Genomic DNA, 21131 nt, shown 5'->3' on the forward strand with positions numbered 1-21131 from the left:
CAATCACACAGAGACCAGCACAGCCCAGAACTGGCTTCAGAACAAACGAAACGGACAGCAGGCAGGGAGGCGGTGTGGGCAGGAGACCTGGTCCCAGGCCCCTGTCCGCTGACTAGCTGTGTAGCCTTGAGCGAGTCATTTGGCGTCTCTGGGCCCGTTTCCTCACGGGTAACGTGAGGGGACAGGACTACATGGCCTTTCCAGTTTCCTCTGCCCTGACCTCTTGTACCTGCTGCCACATGAGGGAAGTGGGGCTCCAAACACCACGGTCCTCTAAGATCCCACATCCTCGACAGAGGCTCCCAGCTGGTTCTCAGGGCAGAACTTGGAGAAGAAATGAGAGAGCCAGTCTGAGCAGGCTGCAGCCCCCCTGCTCTTCTCACACCACCCGGTGACAAGGGAAAGAGGGCACGTGTGTGAGGCCCCAGGGCACTGCGGGAGCCCTCCTGGGGGAACCCCAGCTCTCCCGGAGCACCCCCTGCTTGGAGGGCCTGGAACAAACAGACATCACAGGCATCAGGGCACAGAGCTTACGAGTCTGAAAGATCGGCTCCCATCCAGGCTCCACCACTTCAGAGCCCAAGCTCTGAACCCGCTTTGGGCTCAGGATCCTCATCTGGGAAACCTCTTCCTAGGGAAGAATCCCTCCCTCCTCACAGGACTGATCACTCTGAGGTTAAATAAGAGAACGAAGGTGGAATCCAGCAGGGGGCCCACCACTTAAACGGCGGCAACTGTGCGATAACAACACTGATGCTGCGAGACACCTGAGAGAGTCTGGGCGCTTCCACACCCCACCCCCCATCCTGAGATGCAGCCTGGCTTGGGGCAGAGGCCGGGAAATGAACCAAAATCTCCCAGAGGGGCAAAGCAGAGTCGGCAAGCAGGACTTGGGAGGCTATCCCAGAAAGAGATGAACAATGGCTTCAAGACCCCCCAATCTCCTACCCTCCCACTCAGGAAAAGTCTGGAAAGGACACGTGTTTTACAACTTGCCAAGTCCAGTTTCAACATGCCAGTAAGAGAGCTATGGAATATCACTCAGGCCTAGAATGTCCCTGCCCATCTTACAGATGAGAAACCGAGGCTCAGAGACACTGAAAGCCTTGCCAGCAGAAGCCGAGGTCAGGGAGAGCCCTAGAGCCCAGGATCACGATACCTGGCAGGACTCTGAGAGTGAGCCGATGGGCAGGGGCTGGGCTGCTTGTGGGAGAGGCTGAAAAGCAGCCCCAGGCACTGCTCACCAGCTGGGGGCTTTGGGCAGATCAGTGGCCACTGCAGCCCCGTCCTCCCTATTTGCATAAGGTGAGAGAGAAAAGCCAAGCCCCTCCTACCTCCTCCAGACCCCCATCAGTATCTCTGCATAGTAATACACGGGGGGGATAGTTCTGAAACCCCGGAAGAAGTCTCCAAACACACACCTGGATCTTCCCGGCTGGTTTCAGACTGGACAACTTCCTGTCTGGAGGACTTGCGTTAAAAGGTACAAGGAAGACTTCATGTAAATCGAGAGGCCTCTCTAGAGGGCAAGGGCTCCCAATGTTGCCATCCACATCCTAAGGTGTGAGAGCACGCTCACAGAACGTCTGATGGGGCCGGGTGCTCAGCAGCCCACCCGCGCCAGCTCCACACGCTCATGCTGGGTCTGACTCTACGCCAGGCCCTGCAGTACACCATGTCCTGAGACACAGAAGGAAACAAGACAGCCCTGCCCCCAGGAGCTTGCACAGGGGCCAACTTCAGCACAGCGGGACTCACAAGAGAAGGGCTAATGCAGGGTGAGGTGGTCAAGGAAGGCCTCTTCACGTAATTGGCACCCACCAGAGCCTAATCTTGAAGGGCGAAAAGAATGAACCAGATAAAGGAGGGCTGGGTGTTCAGGAGAGGAAGCACCTGAGCAAAGTCCCAGAGGCATGGAGAGGCTCCCACAGTTACAGGCAGCTCGGTAAGCAGAGACACATGACAGCCAGCCACTCCCCGAGATAGCCAGCCTCACAGGCGCTGCAGCTCCCTCCGCCTGTTCTGGAGCCCTGACGGCCCACCAGCCAGATGGCCCCTCCATCCCGCGCTCTCCTCCCCCATCTTCTGGTCATGACTCTCCTGCCAGGTACAGGAGACAAAGCCGGTCTGTTGCCCCAGCTGCCTCCGTTCCCTCCTCTGCAAGATTGGGAGAGTCCCACCCCAACTTACAATGGATGCACATCCCCAAAGCTCCCTGACTCCTACAGCCCCTCCTCCACGCTCACAAAGCCAGCCCCAGGCCACCTGGAATCCCCCGCCTGGTGTCTTCCTGCCCCCCAGACAGTGGCGGCCAGGGGCGCCCGGAGCAAAGCTTGCACTCTGCCTGATCCTGTACGGGTTATCAAACAATATCAACTAATCCACCTGTCCACCTGCCAGAGCTGGTGAAGCCCCTCCAGAATCCTACAGTGACCAGGACTCAAGGAGCCCGACCGTCTGGGCAGGTCTCACGGAGCCCATGTCTTGGACTGCCATGCTGATCTGGTAAGAACCAGGCCCCCTCACAGCAGTTGGTGGGGTATGAGCCACAGAGGGTGAGGCCCAAGACCCCACTCAGAGGGATGCATGGGAAAGGGAAATGAGCAAGCTCTGGGGGATGTGAGTCTCCCCTGTAGCTTGGCTTTTTAAAATCACAGGTTATACTTCGTTGAATTCCCAAAAAGATTATGAACAACTGCTGTGTGCAATCAGACCGAGAAAACAAACACCATTAAGAAGAGGTAAGCAAAACAGGAAAAATTCTCACTTTCCTATAAACAAGTTTGAACTAGAACCTTCTAGAAACTTCTAGAATTGGAACTTCTAGAAAGGAACATTCACGAAGAAGATGCAGCAAAGCACAGTCCAGCTTCCCCATCCTGATAAGAAACAGTGGCACCTGCTCCAGACCACAGGCCAAAGCAAGCTAGCATTTGCTAAGCCTGTGCCCAGAGTCAGGCGCATGCTAGGCACGGTGGGCAAGGGAGAGCTGGTGATCAGGCCCTCTTCCTTCTAGCAGAAAAGAGAAAGCATGGACACATCTGAGCACCAAATGAGGCCACAGTCTGGGGTGCTTTCAGAGAGAGGTAAACAGTGCACTGTTAAGGGAAACGGGGGACGGAGGGAGGGTCAGAGGAGGAGAGAACACTGAAGTTTGGGGAACTGAGGAAGACTTGAAAGAACATGAGAACACCCTGTGCTATGGTCTGATTGTTTGTGTCCCCCCCAAAATTCATATGTTGACATACGAACCCCCAGTGGGATGGTAGGAGGAGGTAAGGGCTTTGGGAGGTGCTTAGGTCATGAGGGTGGAACCCTCATGAGTGGGATTCGTGCTCTTATAAATGAGGCTCCAGAGAGCATCCTAGCCCCGTCCACCACACGAGGACACAGTGAGAAGCTGGCAGTCTGCAAACAGGAAGAGGGCCTTTGGCAGAGCCCAACCATGCTGGCACCCAATCTTGGGCTTCCAGCCTCCAGCACTTGTGATAAATAAATTTCTATTGTTTCTAAGCCACCCAGTCTGTGGTATTTTGTCATAACAACCTGAACAGACTAAGACACCCTGAAATAAACCTGGGCATAACGGTGATTTTCGCGCTCAATCCACTGCTCTCCAGTTAAATCAAAGATGTTGTGCCTCCCGAAATGATGAGAAAAGGGTCCTCCCCCCAACACCTACTCAGGTACCATTAGTAGCAGTCACCACTAATTAGCCACCTGCCACGTTCCAGGGCCCCAGTGGTGCCTCATTTTTGCCTCACAGCTACTCTGGTAAGGTCCTGTGTGAAGGGTCAGAGGCTCAGAGGGCTTACATCCAGGGTCCCCCAGTTCCCAAGTGCCACAGACTGCATCTGGGCCCAGGTCTCAGGCTCCAAGCCACGCGCCCCTGCCCTGGGGCCTCTCCGTGGCAGGAACAGGACCCCTCTGGTGCGGGAAGGGTGGTGAGCCCCATCGAGGAGAGAAGAGGAGGCCGAGGGAGAACAGTGTGCACCCGCCAGGGACCAGTGCAGGGCAACAGAGGCCGGCCTCTCGGACACGCTGTCCCACCAGCAGGAGGATCACTTAATCACGGCTGCTAACAGTAATTACCCCAATAAAGAAAACAAATGGCTTTAATTTAAAAGACATTACGCTAACAGCAGGCTTTGTGCCAGCCGACAGGGCCTGGCTCAGCTGCTCAGAACAGGCACCTGAAACAGGAATGGGGGCACACAGAGCTGCCTCTTGGGGCCAGGCCTGACCATCCTGACCAGCCATCCTGACTGCCCTGAGCAACCCACAGGCCAGTGTGAGCGGCCCCAAGGCCAAAGGCAAGAGGCCTGGACCAGGAAGGGTGTGAGGAGGGGAAGCAGGGAGTTCTCCCGCCCTGCCAGGTACCCTGAGAGCCTGCCTGCTGCCACAGGGACGGGAGGCTTCCCTTGGGCCCCTCCAGTCACAGCTGGGCTCGAGGCTTCCCTTGGGCCCCTCCAGTCACAGCTGGGCTCCTCCTCTCCGCTGGCGGTCTCACTCAGCCAGAGACAGACTGGGGAAGCTGCCACTCACCATGGGGACATGGCTGGAGGTGGGGATCCGAGCCCATCTGACTGCTGAGGACGCGGAGGCTCCAGGCAGCTAGGCCACAAGGGGCCTTCCAGGCCCAGCACCCAGGTCACAGCACCCTCCCCACCATGCTGTCCTCTCGCCCAAGTCCCCACCAAGAGCCAGGATACACGGGACCGCTGACAGAACGCAAACCCTGCGACTCTGGCGAACTCACCGTAGGGGAGGGGCTCCACCTTCAAGCTGCTCCAAGAGGCACAGTTCCCCTTGCTAAGCGGAAGCGTGCCTCCCTTTACCGGAGGGCCCGTGCTAGGTGTGATGGGGACCCCAGAGGAAAGGATGTGCCCTGGGGAGCTGCGAGGCCCGTGGGCAGCGCCCAGCTGGGGTCACAGGGCAGGGACCAAGGAGGGGCGAGGAGGATCGGGATGCGCAGAGACCCACCCCGCACCCCATCCACGCTCTTCTCTCCGGCTGTGCTGCAGAGAAGCACTGAGGCCTTCTCCATCCAGGATCCAACCATCCCAGCTTCTTTTTCCATCCACCTTTTTCTAAGGGCCTCATCAAAACAGGTTTACACACACACACACCCCCATCCACCGCCCCCCCGCCCCGCCCCCGGTGCAGGAAGGAAATGACCGCCCATAATCGCCAGGCAGATTCCCTTTCATTTCAGTCTTCCTTTCTAAAACCGGGGCGGGGGGGGTGGTCAGTGAGAAAGGGGAACGCTCGTGGAGAAGGAACAAAAACAGCTCTGCTTGCGCCCCAGGCTTCCGTGGAGGGAGAGGCAGAGCGGGCTCCAGCCGAGCAAACGCGGTGCAGCGGCGCTCTCCACTGGCCGCGCGGAGCGCCGCACACGACTCGATGCGCAGGGGACTTGACCCCGCCTGGGAGCAGCAGGGCAAGCTCTCCCCCTACTGGGTGTCAGCGAGGATGCGGTGACCACCAAGGAGGGAAGGCCCAGTGTGGGCTGCACTCCTGCAGCTCCTCCTCCATCGGCCTGGGAGGACCGTGCGCGGATTCTAGCCCTGGAGCTCCCTCCAGCGCGCAGCCCCAAGCAGAGGACAAACAACGTGGTTTCCCTCGGAGGAATACAGCTCCCCCAATACTAACTCCCTGGTCGTCTCAGGCACTGGACAGCTGGAAAGCTGGCCCCGAGGGAACAGCAGAGGTTTGGCCCGCTAGAGGTCAGGGCGGTGTCTCCCCTCCCCTTCCCAAGCCAGAGGGATCCTTGGAGACACAGGAAGAGGCTCCGCTGGGATGGGTGAAAGCGACCCTGCATCCTGTCCACTCTGCTGTGGGGTTTAGGGTGAGCTGGCCCTCACCCACCCTCCCTAAAGGGCCAGAGGCTGCTGAAAACACTGACAAACAGAAGAGGGAAGAGCTTGGGCTGCGTCTAACCCCAGCGCTGTGCGCACTGCATAAATCACTGCCTCACCTCCCAGGATCTATCAGCTCACCGGGAGGACGCTGCACCCAGAGGTTCAGAGTTTCCTTCCCGCTCCAATGCCTGGTGATTCTGCAAGGCTCTGGCAGCAAGCACAGTCTTTATTCAGAGTGAATGTTTATCGGGGGCATCCGGGCAGGAGGATGATACAGATTGCACACCTCAAGGGCTCCCTGCCTTCTCCTGCCCTCCTACTCCCCAAAGCATGTGATGCAGTCCAGCCCCAGGGCTTAGTGTGGGAGCTCAAGTATGTCACCGGATCTCTCAGTCTTGAAGCCTCCTTCATGGGTCGCAGTGATGCTCAAGTGAGACGTTTCTGCAAGCACTTTCACAAGCTCTAAGTGCTGAACAAATATTGTTACTATTCTCCTAATCCAGTCTTCATACTAATAACACCTCCTCACTGATTTCAGGCATAACATTACTGTACACATCAGAAGTCTCCAAACCGTGTTCTTCAGAAACAAGTGTTTCCAGAGATGTTACAACATCTTTCAGGATGGGGAGGGGAGTCAAGATACCTGGTTTTTCTTGTAAAATGTATTTTGGTAAATATGTAAGAAATATACCAAATACATTTAGTTGGCTGTCCTTGTCAGTACTTAATCATCTCACCTTTAGTCATTAGGGAAATGCAAATCAAAACCACAATGAGGACTTCCCTGGTGGTGCAGTGGTTAAGAATCCACCTGCCAATGCAGGGGACATGGGTTCAATCCCTGGTCCGGAAAGATCCCACATGCCGCGGAGCAACTAAGCACATGCGCCACAACTACTGAGCCTGCGCTCTAGAGCCCGCATGCCACAACTACTGAGCCCACATGCCCCAACTACTGAAGCTCGTGTGCCTAGAGCCCGTGCTCCACAAAAAGAGAAGCCACCGCAATGAGAAGCCCACACACCGCAACTAGAGAAAGTGCAGGTGCAGCAACAAAGACCCTACCCAGACAAAAATAAAATAAAATAAATAAATTTATATTAAAAAAAACACAACGAGATGCTCACACCCACTAGGATGGCTAGAATCAAGACAGACAAGTGCTGGCAAAGATGTGGAGAAATCGGAACCCTCACACATTGCTGATGAGAATGTAAAATAATAATACAGCTACTCTGGAGAACTCTGGCAGTTCCTCACACTTACTATATGACCGAGCTATTCCATGCCCAGGTATATATATACCCAAGAGATCTGAAAACACATATCCTCACAAAAAGTTGTAAATGAATGTTCACAGCAAATTATTCACAATAGCCAAAAAGTGGAAACTCAAATGTCCATCAACTAATGAATGAATAAACAAAATGTGGTATAGCCATACAATGGAATATTATTCAACCATATAAAGGCATGAAGTACTGACACATGCTGCAACATGAACCTTAAAAACATTACACTAAGTGAAAGAAGCCAGACACAAAAGGTCCGTTTATATGAATGTTCAGAATAGGCAAATTTACAGAAAGCAGGTTAGTGGTTGCCAGGGCTGAGAGAAAAGGGGGAATGGGAATGACTGCTGATGCGTATGGAGTTTCTTTTTGGGGTGATGAAATGTTCTGGAATAAGGATCATAATTGAACAACCTTGTAAATATATTAAAAACCACTGAATTGTATATTTTTTGATATTAAGCAATCTGTCTACAAAGCCAGTAATAAGATATATTTCTGATTCTAATGACATCATGAAAGAACTGCATTTCAATGATCTGTGACAATGTTATAGTAAGGGAGATCTCAAATTTTTCCAGTTTTGTTGAACTGTATATTTTAAAAGGGTGAATTTCATGGGATGTGAATTACATCTCAGGTTTTTTTAACCGCAAGAAAATGTAATCATCTGTCTTTCAAAAAATGACCTATTGGAACAGAGAACAGTCAAGTAATCATAAACAATGACTGTTACCCAAAGCTGGAACACTTCATACATGCACTGAAGCCCCACAGCAAAATCACCGAGGTGTCAGTGTATTTCGCCTACATGATGATCGCTGGTCTTACGTTATGGGCTTTGCCTTAACAATTTCAACAAATACCTGTGAAATTATCCAGAGTATAGTGTACATGATACAATAATGCTATACAAATTTCTTCCCTACAGATCCACGACTAAAGCTTTCCATGAGAAACATGCACTGGTACATGAACTACTACAGTTGTATCATGAACATATTATAATTTAAAAGAGTTCCATTGCATTTGGTAAATTCTCCAAATTCTATAGTATAAAATGTCAGTTAATCTTTTCAAAGAGCCTCTCACTTCAGGATACATTTCTTTGATCACCTCCTTCCCAGACGGTCATAACTTAGTCAAAAGGTTCCTTCTGGTCAAGGTTCCTGCTGCTGTGACATGCCGGAGAAGCTGCACAGCAATGTCACCTGTTTGTCGTTAGCTTAATTGAGACAGCCAGCATCGAGGTCTTTACCCTCAGGCTTCTTTCAAGCCCCAACTATGAGCTGAGGCTTTTCAAAGCCACTCACAGTTTTGCTCTTGCAGTAAAAGAAACTCTGCAAATTCAGAAGAGGTGTGCAAAGAGCTTTAACACTTTTCTTGTTAGCCCAGTCCTCAGCACACGCTCCTGAAATCCAACAGTCTCTTTTAAGTGTGGAAAGCACAAGGCCTCCTTCTTGTTCCTACGTGTTATCTGGAGACAAAGCAACCCAGCCTCGTGCTCTGAGGAAGCTGAAATCTGATGTACGAGGGGCAGATCCCCGAGGACTCTTCTATGATTTCTTGGGTTGAATTAATATAGCTATCAATCAGTCGACTATAAAATATTACTGAGAGCCTAGAAAGTGCCAGGAACTGTGCTAAAAATATAACGGTGATGGAAGAAGAGGGAACACCTCTGTTTCCATTGTTTCGCGCCATCCATATGGAGGACCCCCCTAACTTGACCAGCACTCCCCGCCTCCTGCCCCCTCCTCAGCCCTCCTTCCCGACCTGTGCACACTACCACCTCCCTTAGGGAAGGAAGAGAAACTGCTGTGATGGGCGAGTTTGGGAGGCAGGCTGCCCCAGCATCCTCTCCTCTCCCCTGGAATTAGCCTCTGAGAGACTGCCCTCCCTGCAAGGCGGCCAGCGGCCGTCCAGAGCTGCCTGTCCTTTCAGAAGTCTGTCTGGTCTGTACCCCGGGTTGGGAGGCGCCTGTCCCTGTGTCTGTCTGTCACGCCCAACTCAGGCCAGAAACAGGGGTGACATTTACGGGGTGCCTGTCCACTTCAGCAGATGAAGAAGGTAAGTAATGCTCTGCCCCCCGCGGAGACGATACTCCAGTAGGGAGCGGCAGAATGCAAACTAGGAAACAGGGTAGTGACTTTCCAAACTTGCTTCCTGATGTCCAAAGAGCTCTCACTCTCACTCCCTTCAGCCCCTGCTCAGATGTCACCGAATCCATGGGGCCTTCCCTGACCAGCTGTACAAAACAGCCCACAACTCCGCACCCCAACACAGGAACGCTCCCTGTGTCCTTATCCACCTTTACTTTTCTGTATACAATGGATCACGATCTGACTCACTCTACGTGGACAGGTTCGTTTGTTTAAAGTCGATCTCCCACACACCCCCAGAGCCCCAGAATGGAAGCTCCATGAGGGCAGGGACTGGTTCTCTTCCCACTGGCACAGGCACCTAAAACAGGGCCTGGTGCCAGGGAAGCGCCCAAGAACATCTGCTGAATGAATGAGCACATGAGTACGTGCTACAAACAAGGTGATGGGAAAGATAACGAGGGCTAGGGTGGCTGCTGCTTTAGAAAAGGGGTTCGGGGAAGGCGTTTCGGAGTCGTTACCATCTGAGTGATAACACAGTGACGGCACAAGAGAAACAGCACAGGAAGCAATCCTGCTGTACCCCTGAGGGTGTCCCACAGGGCTGGGTACGCTCCCTCAGGCCTGTGCAAGGGGCTGGCCACCCCGAAAAGGAGAGAGGAGATGGCTACAGGGTCCCGTCAGTGCTGAGTCCCCAGAGGTCGGCAGGGTAGAACCGTGTTGTGAGGCTGGACACACAACAACGGACGCAGCAGCACTGGACTCCCTGCACAATACAGCAAGGCTGCGTTCAATCCTTACCGCCCCGTGGGGGATGGGTGTTTAATCCTCATTTTACAGGAGGCCCGGGAGGCCCTGAGAGGCGCGGGGGGTTGTCCACAGTCACCAGCTAGTAACTGGCCACTGGGGTTTAAACTCAGTGCTGCCTCCCTCCCTCAGGACCATGTCGTGCCCAACCCAGCAGGTTTAGCAACAGGACAGGCTGTACGTGGAGGTGATGCTAAGCGACACGGGTACCTGGGTGGCAGGGGGCTGTGCCTGTCCCCCCTCTGTGTCTCCTGCATTTGTGCATTCAGGGTCCAACACACAACAGGTGCTTAGTCATTCATAGGGCTTCCACATGCACGGGAGGCTCCTGAGGGAGATGACTGGTTGCCTAGCCCAAAGCTTCCCCTCCTCTCCTTATTAACTATTTTTAACTGGAACTCTGCTTTGGTTCTTCCTCCATCCTGCGGCTGCAACACAGATGTGATGACTAAAGCTCTAGCAGCCATTCTGGCCCATGAGGACAAGGGCCACTCTGTGGGGATGGTAAAACAGAGCTGGAGGGGCCTAGGACCCTGATGACGTCACGAAGCTCCTGTGCCAGCCCAGGAACGCCTCCTACCTCTGGACTCCATTTAGATGAGAAATAAAGCTCCATCTTGCTTAAGCTACCACCATGTGGGATTCCCATGGCATATTCTATCAAACTTAATGCAAAAGGAAGCCTTATGGAACACAAGCCTGGACCTAAGTTTTAGAAGGGTGAGATCCCACTGGACAGACAGAATGAGACAATAGGTGGCTCGGAAGCAAAGCGAGCAAAGCTCCAGGAGAAGGGACAGTGTCTCCTGCAGCTTAGTGGGGAAAGGCTGGACAAGGAAGCTGAGGCCAGCTGCTGTGGGCCTAGAATGTTGGAATGACCTGGAAGACAGCGAGCCGGGAGCCAGGGGGTTCTGACTGGTGTGATAAAAGCCCCATTTTAACAAGATGAATGAGCCTTCCCCAAGCCAGCACAGCCAGGATAGCCTAAATGAAAGGCAAATGCTCCCTGAAGGTCTACTATGTGTCAGGCATTGTGCTCACAGGGCAGGCTGCACAGGGGCAAGGATGCCTGAGCTGGGTCTGAAGGTGGGCAGGAAAGCACCAGGCCCTTCTGTATCCCTTTTACAGCAGGGACTTCCATGCCTGCTGCCACAGCCTCGTACAAATTCAGATTTCCAGGCCCCATCAGGAGATTCTGACCCACAGGCTGGGGCAGGGTCCATGAGTCTGTATTTTGAATAACTGTCCCCAGGAGATTCTGATACAGTTAGTCCATAGACTTATTAAATGAGCTAGAAGCAGCTCCTATCCTGGTACCTCGAACATAACACGTTTGGATGTTTATTAAATAAGTGAACAAATAATATATTTCCATAGTGTTAGGAGATAACAAACCAGTGGATTTTGAAAGACTTTCAATAATAATTCGAAACAAGATTTTTCTGGTTAAGTGAATAGCTTTTTTAGCTAGTATTTAATTAACCAAAATGTAATCTAAAGTCACTAGTAATATTCTATGATCAATTTCTGCAACCATTTCGGCTCAACCATTTCTGTGTCACTTGAAAATGGCCTGAGAAGAGACCTCTGAGCGTGAGCACGAGTCCTAGGCCGGCTCACTGCAGCCCTGCCCTGCATCCTGCACCCTTGGCGGAGTCCCAGATCCCACCCTGAGGGAGGAAGAGCTTTCAGGCTGTCTCCAGACAGCCGGGTGCACCAGGAGCTGCCTTCCTCTTCCCAAGGTGTTCTTACACACTTTAGGGCAACTCTCCCTGGGAGTGGACTGTTCTTTTACCTTATCTTACAAGAGAGAAGTGCTCCTTAAAGGGGGAACATGGTACAAAGAGAAAAACATTGGCCTAGGACTTGAGTCTAGCCCCAGCCTTGTCAGTAACTCCCCAAGTGGCCTTAGGCAAGTTTCCTCGCCTGGGCTGCTATATGCTCTTGAAGATCCCTTCCAGCTCTGATGCAACTGGGGTGAGAATTTCTAGTGTCATTCTTCCTAATTCATACTGAAAAAATAGTTCTCATATAAGATGCACTCCCATATGTAAGACATGATGCTCGCTGCTAGGGATACACTTAAGAGAGGTCAGGGTCCAAGCCCTTAAGGTGTTTACAGTCTAGCAAGGTAGACAAATAACTCATTCAATAATTACATAATGACAACTGTGAGAAATGTTACTATGGAAAAGTCCTTGGTGTGATGAGAATGTACAATGGGGGCTCAGGAAAGGTTTACCAAGGAAATAACATTTATGCTGAGACCTGAAAGCAGAGTACCAGTTAAGGAAGGGGGGGTGGGGTGGGAGGTACTCCAGGTAGAGGGAAAGGCATGTGTGAAGTGGTACCAGAAGACACATTCCAAACCTGAGGAAGAATTAAATGACAACTAAAATGAGGTAAACCTTTTAGGACTACATATTTAAAGAAAAAAATAAAACAAAAAGAGCACCTTTTGTCACAAACAGAAAACAGATTCACAAAAAATCATTCAAAAGGAATAGGAGCAACTTTAGCTAGAACTGATAAACCCTTATCTGAACACAGCCAGATGGCTGAAAGCCCCCAGACCCTCATTCCTCATGCCTCAGTAGGGGTGGTGTCAATTCCCTCAGGTCATCTGCAGCTGCCTCAGGCCTTGGGTGATGGCTATGGCTGTCAGAACTGGGCCCAGCAGAGGGAAGGAGTCAAAGCATGAAACACAGACTCCAAGAAGGGAAGCTGGCCCTGAGACTGGACCTGCCCTGGACAAGTATTTCTGGTGCCCATTATGTGCCAGACGTCGTACAGTCTACAGCACCAGGGAGGTACACGAGGAAGAGGAAGACATGTCTTTTGAATGGGGGTTCCTTGGACGGCTCCGAGGAGGGGATGGTATCCAAAGATGGGCAAGACTCGGCAACGCACACAGAAAGGGTATCCTGACAGTGGAATGAAAGAAGCAGAGGCATGTAGGCTGGAAAGCACTGAGTTTGCAACAAGATACTGTGGCTGGAGCTCGAGAAGGGGACAGTAGAGCCCTAGCAATGGAGGAGACAGGCCTGAGTTGTGACCTCTGACTCAGAAAGTGAAGAGATGACATGTTGGTCTTCAAGGCGGTGTCTGGAGAGCTGGTCAAATCCCAGCTCTGCCCAGACTGGCCCTATGATCAAGGGCCCTTGGTTTTCTTCCTTGGACTAGCACAGAATTTCTCAAACACTGAAGTCCCAAGGACCACCTGGAACAGGTTGCCAGGCCCTACCTCCAGAGACTGCAATTAGGGCAAATGCGATGGGCCCCAGGCTGAAAAACCCCAGGTCAGACAGTGGGTGCCAAGGGCCTGGCCAGCCACAAGCTCCAGGACCTGGATTCTTGGCCTCCTGTACATGGAATCCAGAGCCAGGTACCTCTCCCTGACTATGGTGGGTGTTCCTGATGGGCTCATTTGTTCTGGGCAGAGGACAGACTTTTGATGCTATGGGGGGAAGCTGGAAAGGAGAGCTGTGGAGGGCTGGGCACAGATTGTCCCCAAGTCTATGGACATTCCTGGGGGAAGGTGAAAACTAAGTAAAGAGTGGCCAAGGGCCCAGGAAGGAAGGAAGGACATTCTGGGTGGAAAGTATAGCTTATGTAAAGGCACATTCAGTACAGTTAAGATCTAAGGTGCGTGTAGGGGAAGGACAAGAAGGTCGGCTGAAGAGGAGAGCCAGGGCCACAACACAGACAGCCCTACCAAGAAATTAGAACTTGATTCTGTAGACAACACACAACAGACCCCTGAACCCTGCAGGATCCTGGCATCAGCTCCCCTTAGTCACTCACTAGGCACAAACACATGGAACACTACTCTTGCCTCACTGCCCATCCCCCCACCATCAGGCTCCATCCTTTAAGATCGCCTACTATTTCTATCCCAAAATCTGACCTTGGATCCCCTCTGTGCAACTATTAGGTCAAAACGAGGCAAGCAATTTAACTGAGGCCATTAACTCTAAGTTAGGAATCCAATCTCTGACAAGCAGAGCCAGGAGGTGAAGCGAGATGATGGGGATGCAGATGGGTCCAGCCTGGGACAAGGTGACTAGCTCTGCTCTCCCCAGATCTTATCCGTACCTCCTGGGAGGAACCGGTGCTTCTCTACATGGGTTCAGGACCCTTGAGGGTAGGGTTGAGAAGGGGGCACACAGAGGAGATGAGATGGTTCATACTGACTGGGTTTGGGCTTGACTAGTTCCGACTGAAATACCTTAGAGAAATGAGCTATGAGAAATGTCACTGTAACTTGAACAATTCAAGCGGCCGAAGACCCTGTCCAGCAGACTCTGCACCAGAAGCATATTGGTACGTTCAAATGACCTGCTCCATCCTCAAAAGTCAGAGACTGAGGGGCTTCCCTGGTGGCGCAGTGCTTAAGAATCCGCCTGCCAATGCAGGAGACACGGGTTCGAGCCCTGGTCCGGGAAGATCCCACATGCCACGGAGCAATTAAGCCCGTGAGCCACTACTGAAGCCCACGCGACTGAAGCCCCTGTTCCCAACAAGAGAAGCCACCACAATGAGAAGCCTACGCACCACAAGGAAGAGTAGCCCCCGCTCGCCGCAACCAGAGAGAAGCCCGCGCGCAGCAACGAAGACCCATCGCAGCCAAAAATAAAATAAATTGAATAAAATAAAATAAATTTATTTTAAAAAAAAAGTCAAAGACTGAGAAGAATAAAAAGAGGGTCAGGCTCTGAAGGCACTGACTGCTGAATCCTGTAACGCTAGCAAAGAGGGGACGTGCCAATTCTCAAGGAGGCCGCAGTTAAAGGGGGAGACGCGTCAGGGTAGTCGGCTAACACCGAGGCTCCCGGACACGCCCCCGGACGCTGCCTCCAGCGTGCTGTGAATGCACACTTCAGCCAGTGGGATCGGGTTGAGAGGTTACGCTTCTACTGGCGTTGGCAGTGGGCAGCGCAACGAAGACACCTCCCTCCTGACCCCTGGAGCCTGGTCGGGCGCGCGCGCTGACTGAGCCACCCGCCCGGAACCTCCGGCTGAGGCCCCGCTCACCTTGCACTTGAAGCCGGCGGCGGGCGGTAGCAGCTCCCGCAGCAGGGCCTTGGCCACCTCGCGGCTGGCCTCCTCGCTCACGAAGTGCAGGTTAAGCACCTCGTGCGCCTCGAACTTAGCGAGGCGCAACAGGGAGCGGAGCGCGACGCGGGCCTTGGCCTGCAGCGCGGCATTGTGTTCCGCCTTGGTGAACATCATCAGCAGGTGGTAGTCCACCGGCCCGGCCCCGCCGCCCTCCAGGCTCTTGGCCTTAGCGCCCGGGGCCGGCGCCACGGAGCCCTGCGGCAGCTCCGGCACAGGCGGCGAGGGCGCGGCGGGGGCTCCGGCGCGGGCCTCCTTCAGCCTCTTGGTGGCGCTGGAGAAGGTCTCCCGGCCGGAGCCGAGGTAGTAGAAGGCACAGACGGCAAGCGCCGCGGCCAGCAGCAGCGCGCAGTAGTGGGAGCGCACAGCGCCCAGACGTGCCATGGCCCGAGCGCATGGGGGCGCGCCTCGGAGGAGACCCATGCGCCACCCGCCCGCGGACAGGGCGGCCGGGGAGCCGCAGCGGAGAACAGTACCCCTGCAGCTACTTAGTAGCCCCGGCGGCGGGCGGCAGCCATGGCGGAGGCGGAGCCGCGCTGCCAATCCGCGGGCGCTGATGCGCCGAGAGGCGGGGCCAGGGCTGCCCGGCAGCCGCTGGGTCCTAGGCTCAGAAGGATTACATCGGGGACGCGCCGCGGGTCCGCAGGAGCCGCCCCAGAGTGGTCAGAGAAGCCGGTGAGGACTCGGACATACAGGCCAGCTGGCTGTACCGTCCGTGAAAAATGGCCCTCTTGAGTGCCCAGCCCCAGACGCTAGAAACCGAAGCTAAGACTTCGGTAGCAAAAAGACTAAACTGGACTCACAAAGAAAAATTTTCTCTATATACCTTTTCCCCCCTAATTTCTTGAAGGCTTTTAAGTCCTCTCCCCGACTCCTCTCACACCTTGGAGACTATCAGGGGCTAAAGAATTTAAACTAGCAACTCCCTCCCTATTCTCGGTGAAGTAGGATTGACACCCGAGGTGTAAATGGCCTGCTCACCTCACTTGGCACCTCTGAGGCGGACCAGAGGCAATCTAAAGGATCCTTTTTTTTTTTTTTTTTTAACTTTAACACTTTAAAAGAGGCTTAATATGTACCTCTTTTAACTGAGGCATAACTGAGGTCACTTGCCCAGGGTTTTGCAAATTCTGAGGCATAACTGAGGTCACTTGCCCAGGGTCACACAGTGGCAGGTTTGACCATATAGTTGGACACTGCCAACTACATAAAAACCCATTAACTTGAGTCTTCTGAGGACCAATGACACACTACAGTGTTTACGTAAACATGTACAAGTGGTCTGCATGCTTGAAAGAGGTGCAGGTGAAAACGCAGGCACAAACGCACTCACAAATTCTCTCACCCGTTTACTGTGCCATGCCATTATTTCTCAAAGTGTGGTCCCCAGAACCACAATTCATCTCGTTTTTAACTCTTCTTCTTTTCAGTTGGAGCAACACTTCTCTGAAAAACCTTGGACCTCTGAAGAATGCTTAGCAACAAGTTCAATACATGGTACTCACCTTGGGTGGGGGGGGGAAACAATAGCAAAATTATCTCACTTTAGTAACAGGTATTACTTTAGTTCATTTAATCCACACAGCTCTAAGAGGTAGAGGTATTATTTGCTTATTTGCACTTTACAATTGAGGAAACTGAGATTTAGAGAAGTGAACTGCCCAAATCTAGTTGACTAGTAAATACTGGATCCCAACTCAAGCCATACCACTTCCAAAGCCCAAACTTCCAGCCAAGATTAGCATTGAAAGTGGTAACTCAGACTCTGAGTTGTGTGTATTTTACCACAAGCTTCAGCAGATGACATTGTGGTTAAGAGAGCTGGATTTGGGCGTGTGGCGGGTGGCGGGGGGGGGGGGGGGGCGGTGCAAGATGGCAGAGTAGGAAGACCCTGAGCACAGCTGCTCCCACAGGCACCAGAAAGCTGGATTTACAGCTAACTAGGAGTTGTTAGACTTCAGGGGAGGTACTTAATCTCTCTGAGCTGCAATCATACCCATATGTAACATGGGGCTAATATTAGTACTTATGCCTCATAGGGTTATGAGAGATAATCGATAAAAAGCAGTTAGAATAGTGTCTGACACTTAGTAAACAATAAATATAAACTATGCTAGAAACACCAAACTCTAAAACAAAGTCTAAATATCCAACAAGTACAAAATACAATTTAGCAACCATAGCTTTTCTAGAGTATTTACAAATTCTAGACCCCAAATATCCATTAAGACTTTATTACATGTACCACAGAATCTCCACCACTGTGTGCTACCATTGTATTATTACATTCTAATTATTGTTCATTAATAAGGGGGAAAGAATTCTGGAATTGTACCTTTTAGTCCACCCACCTACACCATCAATAATGTGGATTTTTCCTCTGCCATTTATTCTGGAATTTATTCAACAAATATATTTTTTCAGACCTTTATAAGATCACTACTCCTGGAATTTATGGATAACAAATGAATAACAAGATAATTTAAGTTTTACATAGGAAGTCAGTAGACACAGGAAAATACTCAAGAGACTGGTCTTTTCTCCAAGCTTCTTCATCCTCAATTCTTTGACCATAAAGAAAAATTAATGTTGTAGCTTCCCCAGATATACTGCTGACTGGAATCTAAAATAGTGAGTTCAAGGTAGCCAGTGATTTATTTGATAGATATCAGATATCAAGTGACTACTACATGCCAAGCATAGTAGCACCTGGGGATACAGCAGTGAAAAAACAAAAGCCCTGCCCTCATAGAATTTACATTCTAGCAGGGAAAACAGACAAATAAGAAAAAGTATGTAGGCCGCCGCAGCTGCCGCGACTCGGACTGCATGCCAGTACCCCTGGCCGACGACTCAGCCACTATGGAAGACGTGAACGAGTACAGCAACAGAGAGGAATTTGCAGAGGGGTCCAAGATCAACACGAGCAAGAATACAATAGCCAGGACATGGAAGCAACCTAAGTGTCCATCATCGGATGAATGGATAAAGAAGATGTGGCACATATATACAATGGAATATTACTCAGCCATAAAAAGAAATGAAATGGAGGTATTTGTAATGAGGTGGATGGAGTTAGAGTCTGTCATACAGAGTGAAGTAAGTCAGAAAGAGAAAAACAAATACAGTATGCTAACACATATATATGGAATCTAAGAAAAAAAAAAAAAGGGTCATGAAGAACCTAGTGGCAAGATGGGAATAAAGACACAGACCTACTAAAGAATGGACTTGAGGATATGGGGAGGGGGAGGGGTGAGATGTGACAGGGTGAGAGAGTGCCATGGACATATATACACTACCAAATGCAAAATAGATAGCTAGTGGGAAGCAGCCGCATAGCACAGGGAGATCAGCTCGGTGCTTTGTGACCGCCTGGGGGGGTGGGATGGGGAGGGTGGGAGGGAGGGAGATGCAGGAGGGAGGAGATATGGGAACGTGTGTATATGTGTAGCTGATTCACTTTGTTATAAAGCAGAGACTAACACACCATTGTGAAGCAATTATACTTCAATAAAGATGTTTAAAAAAAAAAAAAAGAATCAGCAGGATGACGGTAAAATGTTTATTGGAGGCTTGAGCTGGGATACAAGCAAGAAAGATCTGACTGAATATTTGTCTCGATTTGGGGAAGTTGTAGACTGCACAATTAAAACAGATCCAGTCACTGGAAGATCAAGAGGATTTGGATTTGTGCGTTTCAAAGATGCTGCTAGTGTTGATAAGGTTTTGAAACTGAAAGAACACAAGCTGGATGGCCAATTGATAGACCCTAAAAGGGCCAAAGCTTTAAAAGGGAAGGAAACCCCCAAAAAGGTTTTTGTGGGTGGGTTGAGCCCAGATACTTCGGAAGAACAAATTAAAGAATATTTTGGAGCCTTTGGAGAGATTGAAAATATTGAACTTCCCATGGATACAAAAACAAATGAAAGAAGAGGATTTTGTTTTATTACATACACAGACGGAGAGCCAGTAAAGAAATTGGTAGAAGGCAGATATCATCAGATTGGTTCTGGGAAGTGTGAAATCAAAGTTGCACAACCCAAAGAGGTATATAGGCAGCAACAGCAACAACAAAAAGGAGGAAGAGGCGCTGCAGCTGGTGGACGAGGAGGTACTAGGGGTCATGGCCAAGGTCAGGGCCAAAACTGGAACCAAGGATTTAATAACTATTATGATCAAGGATATGGAAATTACAATAGTGCTTATGGTGGTGATCAAAACTATAGTGGCTATGGCGGCTCTGGTTATACTGGGTATAACTATGGGAACTATGGATATGGACGGGGATATGCAGACTACAGTGGCCAACAGAGCACTTATGGCAAGCCATCTCGAGGGGGTGGCAATCACCAAAATAATTACCAGCCATATTAAAAAGGGACGTTGGAGAAAACAGGAAGAGATTGCTAAAGCAACCCATCTTGCAAGGACAACATTGAAGATTGGTCTTCTGTTGATCTAAGATGATTATTTTGTAAAAGACTTTCTAGTGTACAAGACACAACTGTGTCCAACTGTATATAGCCGCCAATTAGTTTTCTTTTTTACTTTGTCTTTTGCTATCTGTGTTATGACTCGATGTGGATTTGTGTTTACACAAATTTTATTTGTATGATTTCATGTTAAACCTCAAATAAATGCTTCCTTATGTGATTGTTTTTCTGAGTCAGGTACTAAATAGCTCTGTAAGTGTAATTTTAAATAAGCGATAATTAAGGTACAGTTTATTTTGTAGGGAGTGTTGATCCATAGGGAGAAACTGTGGTCCTTTACTAATAGCCAGCTACAGTGTCTACTGTGTTCCCCTTTTTTGTTAGATGTATTCTATCTTCTAAGGCTTCATTTCCCTGTTAACTGAGGCTTCCACGTAACTTTATGTTTTCTCTCTGTATATCTGGAGCCTTTGTCATGAAAGTTTCTGTGGCTTAGTTATAGTGTTGTGATTAGTGGAAGCTTTCTAGTAGACCATAAGTCTTCTGGTTATAGTTTGAAAAGTAGCTTTTTAATGGCACAAAGCATGCTGGTAGCTCCTTTTATGAATAGAAAATATTTTGCTTTGTTCTTGTCTCTGGGAAGGCATTTGTTATGACTTGCTGTATTCAGTGGTCTGCTGGAAAGAGCTTTGGCTAATCATAATACCATAACTTTATTTTCTTGCTTAAAATGTCTAGATATACCCAGGGGAAAAAAACACTTGAACTGTGTTACAGGAGCTACAGTTTAAGAATATCAGATGTAGTTACATTTAACACAAGGATTTTGGCAAATACGTACAAAGTTATTAAAGTCTGAACAAAAGTTAGATTAAAATATTTGTAGTAGTGGCTGAGTAACTGAATTAATTGTATACTATTCTGTTGGTATTATGTCACAGCAAGCACCAAACTGAACAAAATGTTTTCTGTTGGGGCATTCTTAGGAAGCTATATTGGGTGTTAGCTGTTATGTGGTGTGAGTTCTTAGAAAAAGTCATGGTAGTAAGTGTCATCATTTTTAGTGCAGTTAGTGCATGAGCTGGGTAGTTAAGCATATCCATATTCAGACTTAAGAAGGAATAGTGGGGAAAGGTATCCCTTAAATCTTATATAAACGCAAATCTAAGTGTGACCAACTGATGTCATTACAACAGATCTTCCTGGTGCATTAAAAACAGTTTTAGCTATAGATTTTGGAGGATGACCTGGGTAAATTCCAGTTTTGAATTTTACATTGTGTAGTTATTGACGTTAAGGTCTCTGTTTTTGTATCTGCGGTTCCATGTTAGCCATTAGGATTGGCATACACGTTAACGTGTGGAATAGCCGACCTCACCTTCAACCAAGTGAAAATTTTTTTATGCTAATGAACCTGCCTTTTTTTATCTGGTGCCTGAAACTTTCTTTGTTCCCATGTTTGTACTTGCTGGGCAATCAAGTTATGCTTTTGGCCTTCTTTTGCTCCTGTTTTGC

General features: G+C 50.1%; 1 protein-coding gene and 1 pseudogene across 1 annotated transcript in view; one reads left to right on the plus strand and one right to left on the minus strand.

Annotated features, from left to right (window-relative positions):
- XXYLT1 (xyloside xylosyltransferase 1) overlaps nt 1-15692 on the minus strand; it is a 195745-nt gene extending 180053 nt beyond the window's left edge. Inside the window, exon 1 of the mRNA XM_068546475.1 lies at nt 15100-15692. Within this exon, the coding sequence (XP_068402576.1) occupies nt 15100-15603 (504 nt within the window). The 5' untranslated portion in view covers nt 15604-15692. The remainder of the gene's footprint in view (nt 1-15099) is intronic.
- A 3031-nt stretch (nt 15693-18723) lies between these two features.
- On the plus strand, nt 18724-19707 carry LOC137766352 (heterogeneous nuclear ribonucleoprotein D-like pseudogene; annotated as a pseudogene).
- The last annotated feature ends 1424 nt before the right edge of the window (nt 19708-21131 follow it).

The sequence above is a fragment of the Eschrichtius robustus genome, chromosome 6 (genome assembly GCF_028021215.1).
Source record: "Eschrichtius robustus isolate mEscRob2 chromosome 6, mEscRob2.pri, whole genome shotgun sequence".
In the NCBI taxonomy this organism is placed as follows: Eukaryota; Metazoa; Chordata; class Mammalia; order Artiodactyla; family Eschrichtiidae; genus Eschrichtius; species Eschrichtius robustus.